Source organism: Salmo salar, chromosome 20 (assembly GCF_965601325.2).
Source record: "Salmo salar chromosome 20, fSalSal1, whole genome shotgun sequence".
Classification (NCBI taxonomy): Eukaryota; Metazoa; Chordata; class Actinopteri; order Salmoniformes; family Salmonidae; genus Salmo; species Salmo salar.
This window is the reverse complement of record NC_138310.1, coordinates 42,200,423-42,220,976: the sequence shown is the minus strand read 5'-3', so window position 1 is coordinate 42,220,976 and position 20,554 is coordinate 42,200,423. Positions and strand designations below refer to the sequence as shown.

Sequence of the window (20,554 nt, the reverse complement as noted above, 5' to 3'; positions counted from 1 at the left end):
TAGCCCACCACCCAAAGGACATCCAGCTTTTGATACCTTGTAGAGTCCATTCCCAGACGAATTGAGGCTGTTCTGAGGGGAAAGGGGGCGTGCAACTCAATATTTGGAAGGTGTTCTTAATGTTTTGTACACGCTGTGTGTGTGTGTATTACAGGAGGTTCGTGGCACCTTTTAATTAGGGAGGACGGGCTCGTGGTAATGGCTGCAGCGGACTGAGTAGAATACTATCAAGTACATCAAAAGCGTAGTTTGATGCCATTCCAGCCATTATTATGAGCCGTCCTCCCCCCTCAGCAGCCTCCACTGGTGTGTACAGTACCAGTCAAAAGTTTGGACACATCTACTCATTCAAGGGTTTTTCTTTATTTTGTACATTGTAGAATAATAATAAAGACAAACTATGAAATGACACATGGAATCATGTACTAACCAAAAAAGTGTTTAAAAAATCAAAATATATTTGGTTTTAGGTTCTTCAAAGAAGCCACCCTTTGCCTTGATGACAGCTTTGCACACTTGGTATTCTCTCAACCAGCTTCATGAGGAACGCTTCAACAGTCTTGGAGTTCCCTCATGCTGAGCACTTGTTGGCTGCTTTTCTTTCACTCTGCGGTCCAACTCATCCCAAACCATCACAATAGGGTTGAGGTCAGGTGATTGTGGAGGCCAGGTCATCTGATGCAGCACTCCATCACTCTCCTTGGTCAAATAGCCCTTACGCAGCCTGGAGGTGTGTTGGGTCATTGTCCTGTTGACGAACAAATGATAGTCTCACTAATCGCACACCAGATGGGATGGCATATCGCTGCAGAATGCTGTGGTAGCTATGCTGGTTAAGTGTGTCTTGAAATGAGTCACTGACAGTGTCACCAGCAAAGCACCATCACACCTCTTCCTCCATGCTTTATGGTGGGAACCACATGTGCAGAGATCATCCGTTCACCTACTCTACGTCTCACAAAGACACGGCGGTTGGAACCAAAAATCTCAAATTTGGACTCATTTCCACCGGTCTAAGGTCCATTGCTTGTGTTTCTTGACCCAAGCAAGTCTCTTCTTCTTATTGGTGTCTTTTAGTAGTGGTTTCTTTGCAACAATTCGACCACGTTAACTCGAATGAACTTATTCTCTGGAGCAGAGGTAACTCTGGATCTTCCTTTCCTGTGGCGGTCCTCATGCGAGCCAGTTTCATCATAGAGCTTGGTTTTTAAAACTGTTCTTGCAGAAAATTTCAAAGGTCTTGACATTTTTCAGATTGACTGACCAAGTCTTTAAGTAATGATGGACTGTTGTTTCTCTTTGCTTATTTGGACTGATCTTGCCATAATGTGGACTTGGTCTTTTACCATATAGGGTTATCTTCTGTATACCACCCCTACCTTGTCACAACACAACTGATAGGCTCAAATGCATTAAGAAGTAAAGAAATTCCACAAATTAACTTTTAACAAGGCACACCTGTTAATTGAAATCCATTCCAGGTGACTACCTCATGAAGCTGGTTGAGAGAATGAAAAGAGTGTGCAAAGCTGTCATCAAGGCGAAGGGTGGCTACTTGAAGAATCTCAAATATAAAATATATTTTGATTTGTGTAACACTTTCTTGGTTACTACATGATTCCATATACCTGTTTCATAGTTTTGATGACTTCACTATTCTTCAATGTAGAAAATAGTAAAAAAATAAAAGAACCCCTTGAATGAGTAGGTGTCTGAACTTTTGACTGGTGGTGTGTGTGTGTGTGTGTGTGTATACACGTACAAAGCATTTGGAAAGTATTCAAACCCCTTGACTTTTTCCACATTTTGTTACGTGAGAGCCTTATTCTAAAATTGATTACATTTTTTTTTTCTTCTCATAAATCTACACACGATACCCCATGATGACAAAGCAAAAACAGGGTTTTTAGAAATATTTGCAAATGTTTTCAAAATAAAAAATAAGTATTCAGACCCTTAACTCAGTACTTTGTTGAAGAACCTTTTGGCAGTGATTACAGCCTCGAGTCTTCTTGGGTAAGATGCTACAAGCTTGGCACAACTGGATTTGGGGAGTTTCTCCCGTTCTTCTCTACAGATCCTTTCAAGCTCTGTCAGGTTGGATGGGGAGCGTCGCTGCACAGCTATTTTCAGATCTCTCCAGAGATGTTCGATCAGGTTCAAGTCCTGCCTCTGGCTCGGCCACTCAAGGACATTCTGAGACTTGTCCCGAAGCCACTCCTGCATTGTCTTGGCTGTGTGCTTAGGGATGTTGTCCTGTAGGAAGGTGAACCTTCGCCCCAGTCTGAGGTCCTGAGCGCTCTGGAGCAGGTTTTTATCAAAGATCGCTCTACTTTGCTCTGTTCATCCTTCCCTCCATCCTGACTAGTCTCCCAGTCCCTGCCGCTGAAAAACATCCTCACAGCATGATGCAGCCACCTTTGCTTCATTGTAAGGATGGTGCCAGGTTTCATCCAGACATGACGCATGTCATTCACAATCCTGTCTCGGAGCTCAACGGACAATTCCTTCGACCTCATGGCTTGGTTTTTGCTCTGACCTGCACTGTCAACTGTGGGACCTTTTTATATAGACAGGTGTGTGCCTTTCCAAATCATGTCCAATCAATTGAATTTACCACATGTGGACTCCAATCAAGTTGTGGAAACATCACAAGAATGATCAATGGAAACAGGATGCATCTGAGCTCAACTTCGATTCTCATAACAAAGGTTCTGAAAACGTATTTACATACGTTTTCAGACCCTTTGTTATGAGTATTATAGGTATTTCTGTTTTTTATTTAATGTGCAAAGATTTCCCCAAAAATGTTTTTGCCTTGGCATTATGTGTAGGTTTCTGAGATGATTTAATACATTTTTGAATAATGTTGTAATGTAACAAAATGTGGGAAAAGTCAAGGGGTCTGTGTACTTTCTGAAGGTAGTGTGTGTGTTTTACATACACTACCGTTCAAAAGTTTGGGGTCACTTAGATAAAAATAAAACCAAAAAAGAAATTGCCCATTAAAATAACATCAAATTGATCAGAAGTAGTGTAGACATTGTTCATGTTGTAAATGACTATTGTCTCTGGAAATGGCAGATTTTTTGTATTTATTTTATTTATTTTTTTGAAAATGGAAAATCTACATAGGTGTACAGAGGCCCATTATCAGCAACCATCACTCCTGTGTTCCAATGGCATGTTGTGTTAGCTAATCCAAGTTGATCATCTTAATAGCCTAATTGATCATTAGAAAATCCATTTGCAATTATGTTAGCACAGCTGAAAACTGTTCTCCTGATTTTAAAAAAAGCAATACAACTGGCCATCTTTAGACTAGTTGAATATCCTGGAGCATCAGCATTTGTGGGTTAGATTACAGGCTCAAAATGGGCAGAAACAAAGCCCTTTCTTCTGACTCCTGTCAGTCTATTCTTGTTCTGAGAAATGAAGGCTATTCCATGCAAGAAATTGCCAAGAAACTTAAGATCTCGTACAATGCTGTGTACTACTCCCTTCACAGAACAGTGCAAACTGGCTCCAACCAGAATAGAAAGAGTGGGAGGCCCCCTTCCACAACTGAGCAAGAGGACAAGTACATTAGTGTCTAGTTTGAGAAACCGATGCCTCAAGTCCCCAACTGGCCGCTTCATTAAATAGTACCCGCAAAACACCAGTCTCAACGTCAACAGTGAAGAGGCGACTCCGGGATGCTGGCCTTCAACTGGCAGCTTCATTAAATAGTTTTCAGCTGTGCTAATATAATTGCAAAAGTGTTTTCTAATAAACAATTAGCCTTTTAAAATGACAAACTTGGATTAGCTAACACAACGTGCCATTGGAACACAGGAGTGATGGTTGCTGATGGTTGCTGGCCTCTGTACGCCTATGTAAATATTCCATAAAAAAATCTGCCGTTTCCAGCTTCAGTAGTCATTTACAACATTAACTATGTCTACACTGTATTTCTGATCAAAAACAAGGACATTTCAAGTGACCCCAAACCTTTTCACTGGTGTGTGTTTTAGATGTGTTTTTATATATATATGTATACACACACTCTGAGTGTACAAAACAGGGACACCTTCCTAATATTGAGTAGCACCGCCTTTCTTCCCTCAAAACAGCTTCAATTCATCGGGTCCTGTACTCTAAGGTTTCGAAAGCGTTGCACAGGGAAAGTGCCCATGTTCACTCCAATGCTTCCCACAGTTAAGTTGGCTGGATGTCCTTTGGGTGGTGGACAATTCTTGATACACAAAGGAAATTGTTCAGCGTGAAGACCCCAGCAGCATTGCAGATCTTGACACTTAAACAGGTGTGCCTGAAACTTACTTTCATACCCCGTTCAAAGGTACTTTAATCTTTTGTCTTGCCCATTCACCCTCTGAGTGGTACACATACGCAATCCATGTCTCAAGGCTTTAAAAATGTTTTTCTTTAACCTGTCTCCTCCCCTTCATCTCTACTGATTTTGAAGTGGATTGAACAAGTGATATCAATGAGGGATAATAGATTCACCTGGTCAGTCTGTCATGGAAAGAGCAGATGTTCTTAATGTTTAATGTGTACTTGGTGTGTGTATACAGTACCTGTCAAGTTTGGACACATCTACTCATTCCAGGGTTTTTCTTTATTTTTACTATTTTCTACATTGTAGAATAATAGTGAAGACATCAACACTATGAAATAACATATGGAATCATGTAGTAACCAAAATACTGTTGAACAAATGAAAATATATTTGAGATTCTTCAAGTAGCCACACTTTGTCTTGATGACAGCTTTGCACACTCTTGGCATTCACTCAACCATCTTCATGAGGTAGTCTCCTTGAATGCATTTCAATGAACAGGTGTGCGTTGTTAAAGTCAATTTGTGGAATATTTTCCTTAATACGTTTGAGCCAATCAGTTGTGAAAAGGTTGGGGTGGTATACAGAAGATAACCCTATTTGGTAAAAGACCAAGTCCGTATTATGGCAAGAACAGCTCAAATAAGCAGTCCATCATTACTTTAGGACATGAAGGTCAGTCAATCTGGAATTTTTCAAGAACTTTTAAAGTTTCTTTAAGTGCAGTCACAAAAACCATCAAGCACTATGATGAAACTGGCTCTCGTGAGGACCGCCACAGGAAAGGAAGACCTAGAGATCAGATGAAATCAAAGTTTATTTGTCACGTGCGCTGAATACAACAGATGTAGACCTTACAGTGAAATGCTTACTTACAGGCTCTAACCAATAGTGCAAAAAAAAGGTATTAGGTGAACAATAGGTAGGTAAAGAAATAAAAACAACAGTAAAAAAGACAGGCTATATACAGTAGCGAGGCTATAAAAGTAGCGAGGCTACATAGACACTGGTTAGTCAGGCTGATTGAGGTAGTATGTACATGTAGATATGGTTAAAGTGACTGTAGATATGGTTAAAGTGACTGCATATATGATATGAACAGAGAGTAGCAGTAGCGTAAAAGAGGGGTTGGCGGGTGGTGGGTGGGTCACAATGCAGATAGCCCGGTTAGCCAATGTGCGGGTGCAGTGGTTAGTCGGCCCAATTGAGGTAGTATGTACATGAGTGTATAGTTATAGTGACTATGCATATATGATAAACAGAGAGTAGCAGCAGTGTAAAAAGAGGGGTTGCGGGGGGGCTCACAATGCAAGTAGTCCAGGTAGGCATTTGATTACCTGTTCAGGAGTCTTATGGCTTGGGGGTAAAAACTGTTGAGAAGCCTTTTTTGTCCAAGTCTTGGCACCGGTACCACTTGCCATGCGGTATTAGAGAGAACAGTCTATGACTGGGGTGGCTGGGGTCTTTGACAATTTTTAGGGCCTTCCTCTGACACCGCCTGGTGTAGAGGTCCTGGATGGCAGGCAGCTTAGCCCCAGTGATGTACTGGGCCGTACGCACTACCCTCTGTAGTGCCTTGCAGTCGGAGGCCAAGCAATTGCCATACCAGGCAGTGATGCAACCAGTCAGGATGCTCTCAATGTTGCAGAACCTATAGAACCTTTTGAGGATCTCAGGACCCATGCCAAGTCTTTTTAGTTTCCTGAGGGGGAATAGGCTTTGTCGTGCCCTCTTCACGACTGTCTTGGTGTGTTTGGACCATTCTGGTTTGTTGTTGATGTGGACACCAAGGATCTTGAAGCTCTCAACTTGCTCCACTACAGCCCCGTCGATGAGAATGGGGGCGTGCTCGGTCCTCCTTTTCCTGTAGTCCACAATCATCTCCTTAGGCTTGGTTACGTTGAGGGATAGGTTGTTATTCTGGCACCACCCGGCCAGGTCTCTGACCTCCTCCCTATAGGCTGTCTCGTTGTTGTCGGTGATCAGGCCTACCACTGTTTCATCTGCAAACTTAATGGTGTTGGAGTCGTGCCTGGCCATGCAGTTGTGGGTGAACAGGGAGTACAGGAGGGGACTAGGCACGCACCCCTGGGGAGCTCCAGTGATGAGGATCAGCGTGGCAGATGTGTTGCTACCTACCTTCACCACCTGGGGGTGGACCGTCAGGAAGTCCAGGATCCAGTTGCAGAGGGAGGTGTTTAGTCCCAGGATCCTTAGTACCGTCAAAGCTCATCACTAAGCTATGGTGTTGAACGCTGAGCTGTAGTCAATGAATAGCATTCGCACATAAGTGTTCCTTTTGTCCAGGTGGGAAAGGGCAGTGTGGAGTGCAATAGAGATTGCATCATCTGTGGATCTGTTTGGACGGTATGCAAATTGGGAGTGGGTCTATGGTTTCTGGGATGATGGTGTTGATGTGAGCCATTACCAACCTTTCAAAGCACTTCATGGCTACAGACGTGGGTCTGTAGTCATTTAGGCAGGTTGCCTTTGTGTTCTTGGGCACAGGGACTATGGTGGTCTGCTTAAAACATGTTGCTATTACAGACTCAATCAGGGACATTTTGAAAATGTTGGTGAAGACACCTGCCAGTTGGTCAGCACATGCCTGGAGCACACGTCCTGGTAATCCGTCTGGCCCCGCATCCTTGTGTATGTTGACCTGCTTAAAGGTCTTACTCACATCGGCTACGGAGAGCTTGATCACACAGTCGTCCGGAACAGCTGATGCTCTCATGCATGCCTCAGTGTTGCTTGCCTCGAAGCGAGCGTAGAAGTGATTTAGGACAGTTAACTGCACCTCAGAAATTGCAGCCCTAATAAATGCTTTAGAGTTCATCTAACAGTCACATCTCAACATCAACTGTTCAGAGGAGGCTGTGTGAATCAGGCTTTCATGGTCAAATTGCTGAAAAGAAACCACTACTAAAGGACAACAATAAGAAGAGACTTGCCTGGACCAAGAAACATGTGCAATAGACATTCGACCGGTGGAAATCTGTCCTTTTGGCCTGATGAGTCTAAATTTGAGATTTGTGTTTCCAACCGCTGTGTCTTTGTGAGACGCAGAGTAGGTGAACAGATGATCTCTGCATGTCTGGTTCCCTCTGTGAAGCATGGAGAAGGTGTGATGGTGTGGGGGTGCTTTGCTGGTGACACTGATTTATTTAGAATTCAAGGCTTACTTATCCAGCATGGCTACCACAGCGATACGCCATCCCATCTGGTTTGTGCTTAGTGGGACTATCATTTCTTTTTCAACAGGACGATGACCCAAAACACACCTCCAGGTTGTGTAAGGGCTATTTGATCAAGGAGAGTGATGTAGTGCTGCATCAGATGACCTGGCCTACACAATCATCTGACCTCAATCCAATTGAGATGGTTTGGGATGAGTTGGACTGCAGAGTGAAGGAATAGCATCCAACAATTGCTCAGCATATCTTGCAGATCAGTGGAACGGTAGCGTCCCACCTGGCCAACATCAGGTGAAATGGCAGAGCGCCAAATTCAAATTAAATTACTATAAATATTAAACTTTCATGAAATCACATGTGCAATACATCAAAATGAAGCTTAACTTGTTGTTAATCCAGCTAAGGCGTCAGATTTCAAAAAGGCTTTACGGCGAAAGCAAACCATGCGATTATCTGAGGACAGCATCCAGTACACACATGCATAACAAATCATTTTCAACCAGGGAGTTTGCGACACAAAAGTCAGAAATAGCCATATAATATATGCCTTACCTTTTGAAGGTCTTCTTCTGTTGGCACTCCAAAATGTCCCAGAAATATCACAAATGGTCCTTTTGTTCGATAATGTCCTTTTTTATGTCTCAAAAATGTACATTTATTTGGCGCGTTTGATTCAGAAATATACCGGTTTCAACTCGCCCAACATGCCTACTAAGTATCTATTAAGTTACCTGTAAACTTGGTCCAAACATTTCAAACAACATTCCTAATCCTTCCTCAGGTATCCTAAAACGTAAATAATCAATCAAATTTAAGACGGGATAATCTGTTTTCAATACCGAAGAAAAATACCACGGAGCACACTCCTGTGTACGCGCACTAAAAGACTTCAGCCCTTCACAGTGACGCGAACAATTTACAGCCGTACTTCATTCCTGAAAAGAAAAACATCAACCAATTTCTAAAGACTGTTGATATCTAGTGGAAGCCATAGGAACTGCAACCAGGGCCCTAATAAATCAGGATTCCCAATGAAACCTAGTGGAAAACACAATGAGCTGAAATGTTTTTCCCTGGATGGATTGTGCTCGGGGTTTCGCCTGCCAAATCAATTCTGTTATACTCAGACGTTATTCTAACAGTTTTAGAAACTTCAGAGTGTTTACTATCCAAATCTTATATGCATATCCTAGCTTCTGGGCCTGGGAAACAGGCAGTTTACTTTGGGCACGCTTTTCATCCGGACGTAAAAATACCGCCCCATATCCCGAGGAAGATATGTGGGAACTCCTTCAAGACTGTTGGAAAAGCATTACAGGTGAAGCTGGTTGAGAGAATGCCTTGATAACAGCTTTGCACACTCTTGGCAAAGGGTGGCTACTTAGAAGAATCTAAAATATAAATGTTTTCTTTAACACTTTTTGGTTACTACATGATGTGTTATTTCATAGTTTTGTCTTCACTATTCTACAATGTAGAAAATAGTAAAAATAAAGGAAAACCATTGAATGAGTAGGTGTGTCCAAACTTTTGACTGGTACTGTGTGTGTGTGTGTGTAGGACCAGTTGTAGTCGGAAGTTTACATTCACCTTAGCCAAATACGTTTAAACTCAGTTTTTCACAATTCCTGACATTTAGTCCTAGTAATAGTTCTCTGTCTTAGGTCAGTTAGGATCACCAATTTTATTTTAAGAATGTGAAATGTCAGAATAATAGTAGAGTGATTTATTTCAGATTTTATTTATTTCATCACATTCCCAGTGGGTCAGAAGTTTACATACACTCAATTAGTATTTGGTAGCATAGCCTTTAAATTGTTCAACTTTTTTTTACATTTGCATTTTAGTCATTTAGCACACGCTCTTATCCAGAGCGACTTACAGTAGTGAATGCATACATTTCATACATTTTTTTTTGTACTGGCTCCCCGTGGGAATCGAACCCACAACCCTGGCGTTGCAAACACAATGCTCTACCAACTGAGCCACAGGAAATGTCCTCTGGTCTAAAGAAACAAAAATAGAACTGTTTAGCCATCATTTTTCGGTCAACTTGGGTCAAACGTTTCGGGTAGCCTTCCACATGCTTCCCACAATAAGTTGGGAGAATTTTGGCCCATTCCTCCTGACTGAGCTGGTGTAACTGAGTTAGGTTTGTAGGCCTCCTTGCTCGCAAATGCTTTTTCAGTTCTGCCCACGCCCACAAATGTTCTATCGGCTTGAGGTCAGGGCTTTGTGATGGCTACTCCAATACCTTGACTTTGTTGTCCTTAAGCCATTTTGCCACAACTTTGGAAGTATGCTTGGGGTCATTGTCCATTTGGAAGACCCATTTGCGTCCAAGCTTTAACATCCTGACTGATGTCTTGAGATGTTGCTTCAATATATCCACATCATTTTCCTTTCCTCATGATGCCATCTATTTTGTGAAGTGCACTAGTCCCTCCTGCAACAAAGCACAACATGATGCTGCCACCCCCGTGCTTCACGGTTGGGATGGTGTTATTCGGCTTGCAAGCATCCCCCTTTTTCCTCCAAACATGATGGCCGTTATGGCTAAACAGTTCTATTTTTGTTTCATCAGACCAGAGGACATTTCTCCAAAAAGTACGATCTTTGTCCCCATGTGCAGTTGCAAACCGTAGTCTGGCTTTTTTATGGCAGTTTTAGAGCAGTGGCTTTTTCCTTGCTGAGTGGCCTTTCAGGTTATGTCGATATAGGACTCCTCCTCCAGCATCTTCACAAGGTCCTTTGCTGTTGTTCTGGGATTGATTTGCACTTTTCGCACCAAAGTACGTTCATCTCTAGGAGACAGAACACGTCTCGTTCCTGAGCGGTATGACGGCTGAATGGTCCCATGGTGTTTTATAATTTGGTGCTATTGTTTGTACAGATGAATGTGGTACCTTCAGGCATTTTGGATATTGGTTCATCCTTGGGAGCAGACTTGTGGAGTGGTTGAAAAACAAGTTTTAATGACTCCAACCTTAGTGTATGTAAACTTCTGACTTCAACTGTGTGTGTGTGTGTGTATATATTATCTCTGACTGAATGATTTGAGTTTAAATTAAAATGTAGTACCATTGAGTTTTCATGTAGCACATAGGTGATTTGGTGTTTTGGATGCGTATATGGTCTGACGTGTGTGTGCGCGTTCAGGCAAGACCTCAAGGAGACGTTCATCGACAGCGGGGTGATGTCGGCTATCAAGGAGTGGATCGGCCCGCTGCCAGATAAGAGTCTTCCGGCCCTCAAAATCAGAGAGGATCTCCTCAAGATTCTACAGGAAGTAAGTGCTAGGGATTCCATTTCCGCAACCCTCCCCGAGACGTCACCATGGTTTTTAATCTTTATAAAGACCTGTGTTTTCAAATGGTAATCCGTTCTCCCCCCAGCTCCCCAGTGTGAGTCAGGAGACTCTCAAACACAGCGGGATAGGCCGAGCCGTCATGTTCCTATACAAACACCCCAAGGAGTCGCGCCCCAACAAGGACCTCGCTCTCAAACTCATCAGTAAGTTCCCTACATACCTATACTCAAAAACATATAAAATGTGCATTCAATGATGTGCATCTGGCTGAAGTAATAGCTGACCAAGTATTGTCAGACTGAGTCAAGTAAAGAATGAATTAGGTCATTAAAGGGTTAAAAAGATTCATTTTCACTCAACTGTTTCATAGTGTTGTTTTTTTCAAGTTCCAGCAGCTTCTAGTTAGCATGTAGCAATGGGACACGGCCCCTCTGTAGAGGTTTGTTTGAGTGTTGGTGTTATTGCTAGAGTATGAGTATTGATAGTGGGTATTGATACTTGCTGTGTCTGTACAGACGAGTGGTCCAGGCCCATCTTTGGCCTGACGTCTAACTACAAGGGCATGACGCGCGAGGAGAGACAACAGAGAGACCTCGACCAGCAGATGCCGCAAAAAAGACGCCTCAGGTAAATGTGCGTGCACACACCCCAGGGTTTCCGTTAGGACAATGTGGAGCTGGAAAACGTGACCAGGAAGATTTTTTTTATTTACCGGACCCATATACATTGGGTGCATAACCTATTAGAGTGTAGACCAACAGCGCTCAGAAGGTTAGATATCACATTTAGATTATGGCAACTCATGTATTGAAGAGGACAATAAAGCATTTTCAAACATTTATCGAAATGCAATTCGTGGGAAAACACGTTTCTAAACAGCTCACCTGATAGCGATTATGATGTGACAGAGATTAAAATCTAAAGATTTTTCAAACTTTACAGTTGGCATTACGCATTGGGGCAGGTAGCGTTCTCCTGGCATCCGCCAAACCCAGATTAGTCTGTCAAACTGCCAGATGAAGAAGCGTGATTCATCACTCCAGAGAACGTGTTTCCACTGCTCCAGAGTCCAATGGCAGCGAGCTTTACACCACTCAAGTTGACACTTGGCATTGCGCATGGTGATCTAAGGCTGCTCCACCATGGAGCAGCCGCACACAACCATGAAGCTCCAGATGAACAGTTGTTGTGTTGACGTTGCTCCCAGAGGCAGTTTGGAACTCGGTGGTGAGTGTTGCAACTGAGGACAGACCATTTTTACTTGCTTCAGGACTCGCCTGTCCCGTTCTGTGCGCTTGTGTGGCCTACCACTTCGCGGCTGAGCCGTTGTTGCTCCTAGACGTTTCCACTTCAGAATAACAGCACTTACAGTTGACCGAATCAGCTCTAGCAGGGCAGAAATTTGACCAACTGACTTGTTCTGAACCTACAGTGCCTCCGGAAAGTACTCAGACACCTTGACTGGTTCCATTGGTCATCCTTTCTACAACCTGATTGGAGTCCACCTGTGGTAAATTAAATTGATTGGACATGATTTGGAAAGGCACACACCTGTCTATATAAGGTCCCACAGTTGACAGTGCATGTCAGAACAAAAACCAAGCCATGAGGTCCAAGTAATTGTTCCTAGAGCGCCGAGACAGGATTGTATCAAGGCACAGATCTGGGGAAGGGTTCCAAAACATTTCTCCAGCATTGAAAGTCCCCAAGAACACAGTGGCCTCCATCATTCTTAAATGGAAGAAGTTTGGAACCACCAAGACTCTTCCTAGAGCTGGCTGCCTGCCCAAACTGAGTAAATGGGGGAGAAGGGCCTTGGTCAGGGAGGTGACCAAGAACTTGATGGTCACTCTGACAGAGCTCTAGAGTTTCTCTGTGTTTGCCAAAAGGCACCTAAAGACTCTGACCATAAAAAACTAGATTATCTGGTCTGACGAAACCAAGATTGAACTCTTTCGCCTGAATGCCAAGCGTCTGGAGGAAACCTGGCACCATCCCTACGGTAAAGCATGGTGGTAGCAGCATCATGCTGAGATGTTTTTTAGCGGCAGGGTCTGGGAGACTAGTCAGGATCGAGGGAAAGTACATAAAGCTCCTTGATGAAAACCTCCTCCAGAGCGCTCAGGACCTCAGGCTGGGGTGAAGGTTCACCTTCCAACAGGTCAACGACCCTAAGCTACACAGCCAAGACAACGCAGGAGTGTGGCCCAGCCAGAGCCGTACTTGAACCCGATCGAACATCTCTGGAGAGACCTGAAAATAGCTGTGCAGCAAAGTTCCCCATCCCACCTAACAGAGCTTGAGAGGATCTGCGGAGAAGATTGTGAGAAATTCTCCAAATACAGATGTGCCAAGCTTATAGCATCATACCCAAGACTCGAGGCTGTAATCACTTCCAGATGTGCTTGAACGAAGTACTGAGTGAAGGGTCTGAATACTTATGTAAATGTGATATTTCAGTTTTTTATTTTAATACATTTGCAAACATTTCTAAAAACCTGTTTTTGCTTTGTCATTATGGGGTATTGTGTGTGTAGATGTTACATAACAAAAACGATGTTACATAACAAAATGGAAAGTCAAGGTGTCTGAATACTTTCTGAATGCACTGAATGTAATATATACCGTGTCCGTAAAATGTATATTATCTTGTTTGTTTTTGTTATTTTTAGTCCCATTTATGCTTAGCGCGACCCCTCCCATCTATCTCTGAAAACCATCCAGTTTTGATTTCTATTTGCCATATATTTTTCAGCTGTGCTGTGATATTTCACAAAAGTTCTGAATCGAGGCTCATTAGCTTATTTTTTTTTTTTATTATTATTTTTTTAAATAGCTGTGGATTGTTTCAAATCACAAGCAGTTTGGATAGCGCACGTGTCAATAACCATAAATGATTATTGAGTTGCGGATGACAGTGAAAAGCATCTAAAATATGTGTGCCGATTAGTTTCTCGAGTATGGGGGTGTATGGCAATTGTTTCATTGTGTATATTGTTTGCCTTATTTATTTTTTATTAATTAGTAATTTTACTGTTCTCATTCTCGAAGTTGAAACGTTGTTTACAGAGTTCACTACCTGCTACACGGTTTATTTTATAACCATTTACGAGATTTATCAATTTTCTTCATTGTCTTTTGTTTGTAGTGCTCCATGTGAGTGATGAGCATGTCTGTTATCTCTGTCCTGATAATGTTGAGGAGGTACGTGCAACTGACCACGCGTACAAGTACCTAGCCTGCCGAATGATAACATATTACAATTATAGTTCTTCACAGTAAGCTATTTTGAAATATCTTTTCAACAGTCTCCCCCTTGATAATCCTCTGTGTGAAAGAGCAATGGAAGTTATAGGCCTACTGCTGCATTGGCCTATAGGCTATGAATTCCTTGCGCTCATTTCTTCAGCCGCCAATGGATCACGGTGTATCAATGTGTCCATATGGCAGAGGCTGGTGACCTCGCATTAGTTGACTTTTAACTTTCACATTTGTATAATTTCAATTCAGATTTTTATGATTAACCACTTGACAATGATTTTAAGAAACAAAAACGTTATTACTGCAATGAAACTGTTCCACGAAAATGCTCCTATGAAAATCAAAACTAGCACGCAGAATGGTAGAAATGGTAGGATAAATTGCATGCTTCCCTCAACTTGAAACTCACACACTGCCTATGAAGTCTTTATAAAATAATTTCCTCCCAAGTTTCTATGCTGAAATTTAGCCTTAACTTTGAAGCAAGGTAAGACATGCCTCATAATATTAAATAAATGTAGGTTTCAAACAATTTAAGTATGTTTTCATAATGCATACTGCCTCGAGCTCATATTGTAAATTGGTGGGTGATGCGCTGATAGCCTGTTTCCTGCACTTGAATGGTAAAGTTGAGAAATAAAAGTAGTAGTCCTTTTCAATCATGCACCAAAACGGTTTTAAACACGCGATTCGCATTTATAATTGTTGCGCAGTAAATGGGCTTATTATAAAAGCACATTTTACTCCAGCAGCAACCAACTGAGGAGCTGCAGGAGAAAAAAAAAATGTGTGTGTGTGTGTGTGTATATATATATATATATATATATATATATATATATATATATATATATATATATATATATATATATATATATATAGTTGGATAAATAAGATACTAACGAAAATACACACAGGCCAATTTAATTCCACGAAATGATGCAAATTAACCTATAGACCGATAAGCATGAGTGTCAAATGTCTTAACATCAACTGGTATTTTCATCAATTAATAAAACTTGCAATGAGATTTTGTTTCTCCCGGTCATTTTTTTCAGCGGACGAAAGCCTTGCCGGCTAATGGAAACCCTAACACACACTCATAGATGTCCCACACATACGCTCACTTGTTATACAAGACATGATCTGTTCACTCCAACCAACCCCCTCCCACCTTTTCCAGCTCATTGTCCCACTGTTCCTATCTATTCCTCCTGCCTGTCCTCCATTCATCCACTTTTCAGTCCTCACACTCCTCCTTTCACTGTCACTCTGCTCATCTTTGTCAAATCCCCCTCTCTCTCCATGACTGTCTACTTCCCAACGTGCCCCCCCCCCCCCCCCCCAGTCAGCCCCAAAAGGTGGAGAGGTCCAAGGAACCGGATGTCTTCTCCCCGCAGCAACTCAGGTTCAGTGTGGTTGCATGATTGTTCCGCCACACGAGTGACTTTGGCTGCAGTCAGATTTTCAACCCCCCAGGTTGTTACACCTGGTGATGTTTTTTTCCCCCCAGAGACAATGATAGTTGTTGGTATGAATGATAGTAGAAGAGTCAGATTGAGCCTAGAGTTACTGAGGCTTTGTTTTAAGGGTTAGAAAGGCTTCTTTGTAAGTGTATTGTTTGTGTGGGAGATTCTCTTAATTTTAACCATGTTGGATCAGTGTTTGCTGTTGTAACTCTTAACCATGTCTGTCAGAAGCTAAAACGCGTCACTGGGCCAGGGCTTCGATCTTGGCACAAAGCAGAGTATACCTATGGATCTCTTCCTCAGTTAGCAGTGAAGGTTGTCTGGCCATTTGCCCTCCCGCTGACCTTTTAACCCTAACCTCTGTGTACTTAATATCTTCTTGCTCTTCAAATGATATCTCTCTCCAGTTCAGGAATAAACATCTTCGTTTTTTTTGTTGTGTTTCTTCATATAGCCTGTATGTAGCCAGTATGGTTTGTTTGGGTGTGCATTGTGTGTTGATAGAGTTCAATGCTTTATTGATACACTCATGTTAGGACCTAAAGAACTGAGTCAGTCCGGGCAGCACACAGCAGGGCAGTACATGAGTGACATTCCGAATAAATTTGCTATAACCTATTTCATTAAATGTTATATACACAACTCGAGGGTAATGTAGTCTCGACAGAGCGGATAATTCCACCAAAGCAGTGCCAATAGGGGGGGGGGGGGGGGGGGGCGATTACAGTCATCCATCAAAATGTTTTATAAATACATAATCACCGTAGAGTTTCTAAACCCAGAGGCGCAACATCTTGAGACTTCCCGAGAACGCTTAGCGAAACTGTCCAAGCAAACCAGTCCGGGGTTTGAGAAGTCAATGAGAGAAGGGGAAAATTCTTCTTTAGTTGTTCATTTTCTTGAAATCTAAAGGCCCAACCTAGATCCGAGCCAATGTCTTAAGTAGTTATTACCACAACCTTGTGGAAGTGACCAACTGACACGTTTTAATTCTAGTTAAAAACAACATATCAAAGGAGTGCCTTTGATATGACATGCAGCACATGCGCAGTTCGGAACAAGACGACCGTTAGACCCGATGACGTGTTTCTGCGCATGAGCTTGGCTAGCCAACGTCACCATGACATCGCCTACAAGCATGATCAGGGATTTTTATCAATGAAGCAGTTTCTGGCCATCTTCATACTGTGCTGTCTTTGCTACTATTCTCAAACACTAACCTTTGAACAGGAAAGTGGCAGTAACGGCATGTGTTAAGACTTAAGACCAGTGTGCCGAGTGCTAGCTGCACCCTTACTGTTGGTTTACTGTGTGTGGCCAGGTCAGTCAGTGGTCACTCAGACTCTGTCAATTGTCTCTTTCCATCTCGCACTCCCTCCCTCTCTCTACAGCTCAGGGGGACAGACTCCTCATAGAGACCTGGAGAAAGTGCTGACGGGAGAAGAGAAGTGAGTAGTGACCTGGGTGTTCACATGTTGTGTGTGTGTGTGTGTGTGTGTGTGTGTGGAGTCCGTTGTCTGTGTTGCTCTCTGCTGACACCCCTCCTGTGTTTGTTGCCCGACAGAGCTCTGCGCCCAGGCGACCCTGGGTTCTGTGCCCGGGCCAGGGTGCCCATGCCATCCAACAAGGACTACGTTGTGCGGCCCAAATGGAACGTGGAGAGCGAATCCAGAGCAGTGAGTGTTTTTCCGTCCAGCTGTCTGCCTGGGAGGAGAAAGGACCCCTAATAGTTTTCCCATTTCTTTTAACTGTCTAAATCAGACCAATTTTCTTCTCCAACCTGAAATCCTGGATTCCGGACATAACCGTTTCTAGGTCATTTTAGCTAAGTTACCTTAGTTGTGACTGTCAACTGGGTCTGAACTGTAGCTTGTTAGATGTTTTGTCACTACATGACGTGGGCATCGGTAAGGAGCTGAATGTGATTGGTTCTCGACTGTAGACAGGCTTTAAGAAAGGGATAAGCCGATTGGAAAAGCACAAGCGTCGCATTGCCCAGCAGAGGTCACAGCGGCGCATCACGGCGGTGAAAATCAACGTGGATGGCAATGGAATGCCCCTGTAATTCCTACTGTCACCACACGGGGCAGTAAGTGCCACCTGCATGTCTTTTGCTGGTCCTGGGTAGGACAAAGTTGCCCATAGACACTGATCTTAGGTCAGTTAATGGTTACCCCCACTAATGGTGAAGTTAGAGGGTAAGCTGATAGTAACTTCTACCCAGGGCCACTGTGTGCAGTGTGGACTGGAGAGCAACCATCCCATCACTTACCAAGTCAAACGGTTCTGCACGCTGTTGCCCAGCCGCCTAATGAATGAATGAGTCCCCTGTTTAAAACATATAACACACAGTACTACACTGTTTGAACTGTGACATTTGAACTTCCCTGGTTTTAAGACATTAGGCTATACCATGTTGCTTGAGTTTGTGTCCAGCATGGTGGGAATGTGTTACTATTCAACTTAGTGTTCAGAGTTTTTTAAATGGTTACGAAACTTAATGAGAAATATCAGATCGACAGAACATTCCAAATTTGTTGCGAGTGTGTTTGTGTGTCAATAACCTTGCTTGCTAGGCTTGTAGTGGTACTACCGTATTACCACTGTCCAATATTGTGGCGAAGACGCACTGTGTTTTGGTGAATGTTTGTGACAGAGTAGTCCTCTCTCCCTCTGCTTTTGTAATCTTCTCTTCTCTCCTCCCTCTTGTCTCCCAGGCCCCGGTTAAGAAGGGCATGTCACGGGTGGACAAACAGTTGCGTCGCTTCGCCGACATAAAGCGTATGACAAAGACTGGCCACGCGGTGAAGATCAGCGTCCAGGGCAACCGGATGCCCCTCTGATTAATTTTTTTAAAACCTTTTTTTGGCTAGGTGAAAGCATAGGTTTCAATACATAGCTTTTACCGATCCAATAATATCAGCGCTATGATTATTCCAAGGGAGGGAGGATGGAAGGATGCAATTATTTAAATAATTTGATGAGGGCCAGGATCCCACTTCTGTGTGCTTTAGCCAAGTCCTCTAACTAGCATGAGAATGGTCAAAGCAGTTTGCTAAAGCATATAGATGAGACCATGCTATCGTCAAACCCCCTCAGGCCAGCCTGATAGTGATGTGGCTTCACAGGCTGGTTGGCCTTCGGTCCTCTAGACTTTGAGAGATTCAATACGGAGTGTGGAAGATTGATGTTATAGCACTATTTAAGTTTTAAGGTAATTTCCAATTGTGCAGACATGCAGCATATACCGAACGTTGGCCTTAAGTTTCTATAGCGCGGATCTTCCATGCTCAGTATTGAATGTACGTTAGGCCTTTGTTTTACTTTGTTTCTGAAGAAGCTGTACAGACGTAGGAGCTGCCTGTATGTCTTGACTGTGTGCCGGTTGTTTCCGAAGTTACTTTCATAATAAAGAGGGTTTCACCAGATCTCTTAGTCGTCTTTATTTGAAACGTTACCTATGGCCTTGAACTAGATTCCTCTCAATCTCATTTGACCACTGTTGATGTCTAAAAACATGATACATTGGAGTGAACTATCACTTTAATGCACACAGCGAAATAATTCTAACTACTTATTGCTAGTGGCAACTTATGTACTTTCACAAAACACTCCAACAAACTCCATTTAACAGTCCTAAAACTTGAAGCTTTGCATTACTTAGGGGAAAACATTTAAATGGGGCAGTGAAACTGACCACGTGCTCTCAGAACCAAATCTTACCTGATTAATAATGTGCACAGTTTGTGTGTTGCCAATTCTTTGGTAACTTATGTTATTCACAATAAAATGAAATAAGGTAATTGTTTGAAGCACCAGGGTCATGTTCAGTGAATTTAAAACAGTCAGAATAATGCAATGAATTGAGCTGACATGGTTCCCAATTTTACATCATCATGACAGAAAATCCGGTCTTAAATGCATTTATCTAAACACGTTGCATTGTATTCTCCTGAACTCACCCCAGGTGCAACTTATATTTCATAATGCACTCAGGCATTTCTGTAAATCTGAAAGGATTGGATGTATGCTATAAATTCTTCATGGAATTCCCTCAGAGGTCAATTACAAGCTATTACTGTATTGCTAATACCTGGTTGGGGCTAGGGTTTGATACATTTGACTTGGAATTCATCAGCAGCACTCCCAATTTGGGCCTTACCCTTGTCTCCAACCCTTCGATCTTTGCAGGTGTGTAAGCAATATGGTAAAGGCCACCACTAAACTGCTTGCACCTATCCAGACCATTCAGATGATCAAAGCTGCAATCATTGAAGGGCCAAAGGGTAGGGAATGAATTGGGATCGTCTCCGAGCTGCACCTCAGGTATGTGTGCTGTTATGCACCTGGCTTTCTATAGTATCTTGTATCCAGCGCAGGTAGTTCCCTAGCCGGGTGTAGATGCCATACTTCCCCTTGGTGGGACACTTCTCCCCCCAGCTCACCACCCCTGTGAGGAACCAGGTCCCGTGGTAGTTGACCACAAAGGGACCCCCACTGTCCCCACTGCAGGCATCCAAGCTGGCCTCCAGGTAGCCCGCACAGAACATGTTGTCTGTGATAACCTGCTCCGTGGAGCGGATGCACTTCTGCTGGTCGACCACGGGCAGAGTGACTTTCCTTAGGAAGCGTGAGGAGGGCCCCAGGTACTTTGTGACGCCCCAGCCTGTGACCATGCCCCTCACATCCTCCCGCTGGAGGTGGCTGGCCAGCTGACCATTGGGAAGGCAGGCGGGTACCGCCACAGGGCTCAGCACCACAGGGGAAGAGAGGTAGACGAGAGCAATGTCGCTATCGAAGGTGTAGTCGTGGAAGTGAGGGTGGACGATGACCTTGGCCACCTTAATCTTCTGCTCATCTGGGTCGGGACGCCGCTTGTCATAGTCCCCTGTAAAACACAGGCACAGTGGATCAACATCGACATGTTACACTCAATTCAAACTGCTGGAGCATTCAACAGTGTGCTCACTACTTCTAAACA

General features: G+C 43.2%; 2 protein-coding genes across 3 annotated transcripts in view; one reads left to right on the top strand and one right to left on the bottom strand.

Moving 5' to 3' along the window:
- The window catches only part of LOC106580633 (uncharacterized), a 38,247-nt gene extending 19,246 nt beyond the window's left edge, over nt 1-19,001 (top strand). Inside the window, exons 10-16 of one of the 2 annotated variants that reach the window (XM_014161894.3) lie at nt 10,696-10,825; nt 10,932-11,049; nt 11,362-11,473; nt 15,453-15,512; nt 16,965-17,021; nt 17,138-17,249; nt 18,291-19,001. In XM_014161894.3, coding sequence (XP_014017369.2) covers nt 10,696-10,825; nt 10,932-11,049; nt 11,362-11,473; nt 15,453-15,512; nt 16,965-17,021; nt 17,138-17,249; nt 18,291-18,416 — 715 coding nt within the window. In that variant the 3' untranslated portion in view covers nt 18,417-19,001. The remainder of the gene's footprint in view (nt 1-10,695; nt 10,826-10,931; nt 11,050-11,361; nt 11,474-15,452; nt 15,513-16,964; nt 17,022-17,137; nt 17,250-18,290) is intronic. The other variant, XM_014161897.3, reaches the window with a different exon arrangement.
- Nucleotides 18,992-20,554, bottom strand: part of fa9 (Coagulation factor IX) — a 35,211-nt gene continuing 33,648 nt past the window's right edge. Inside the window, 1 exon segment of the mRNA NM_001173726.1 lies at nt 18,992-20,461. Coding sequence (NP_001167197.1) covers nt 19,896-20,461 — 566 coding nt within the window. The 3' untranslated portion in view covers nt 18,992-19,895.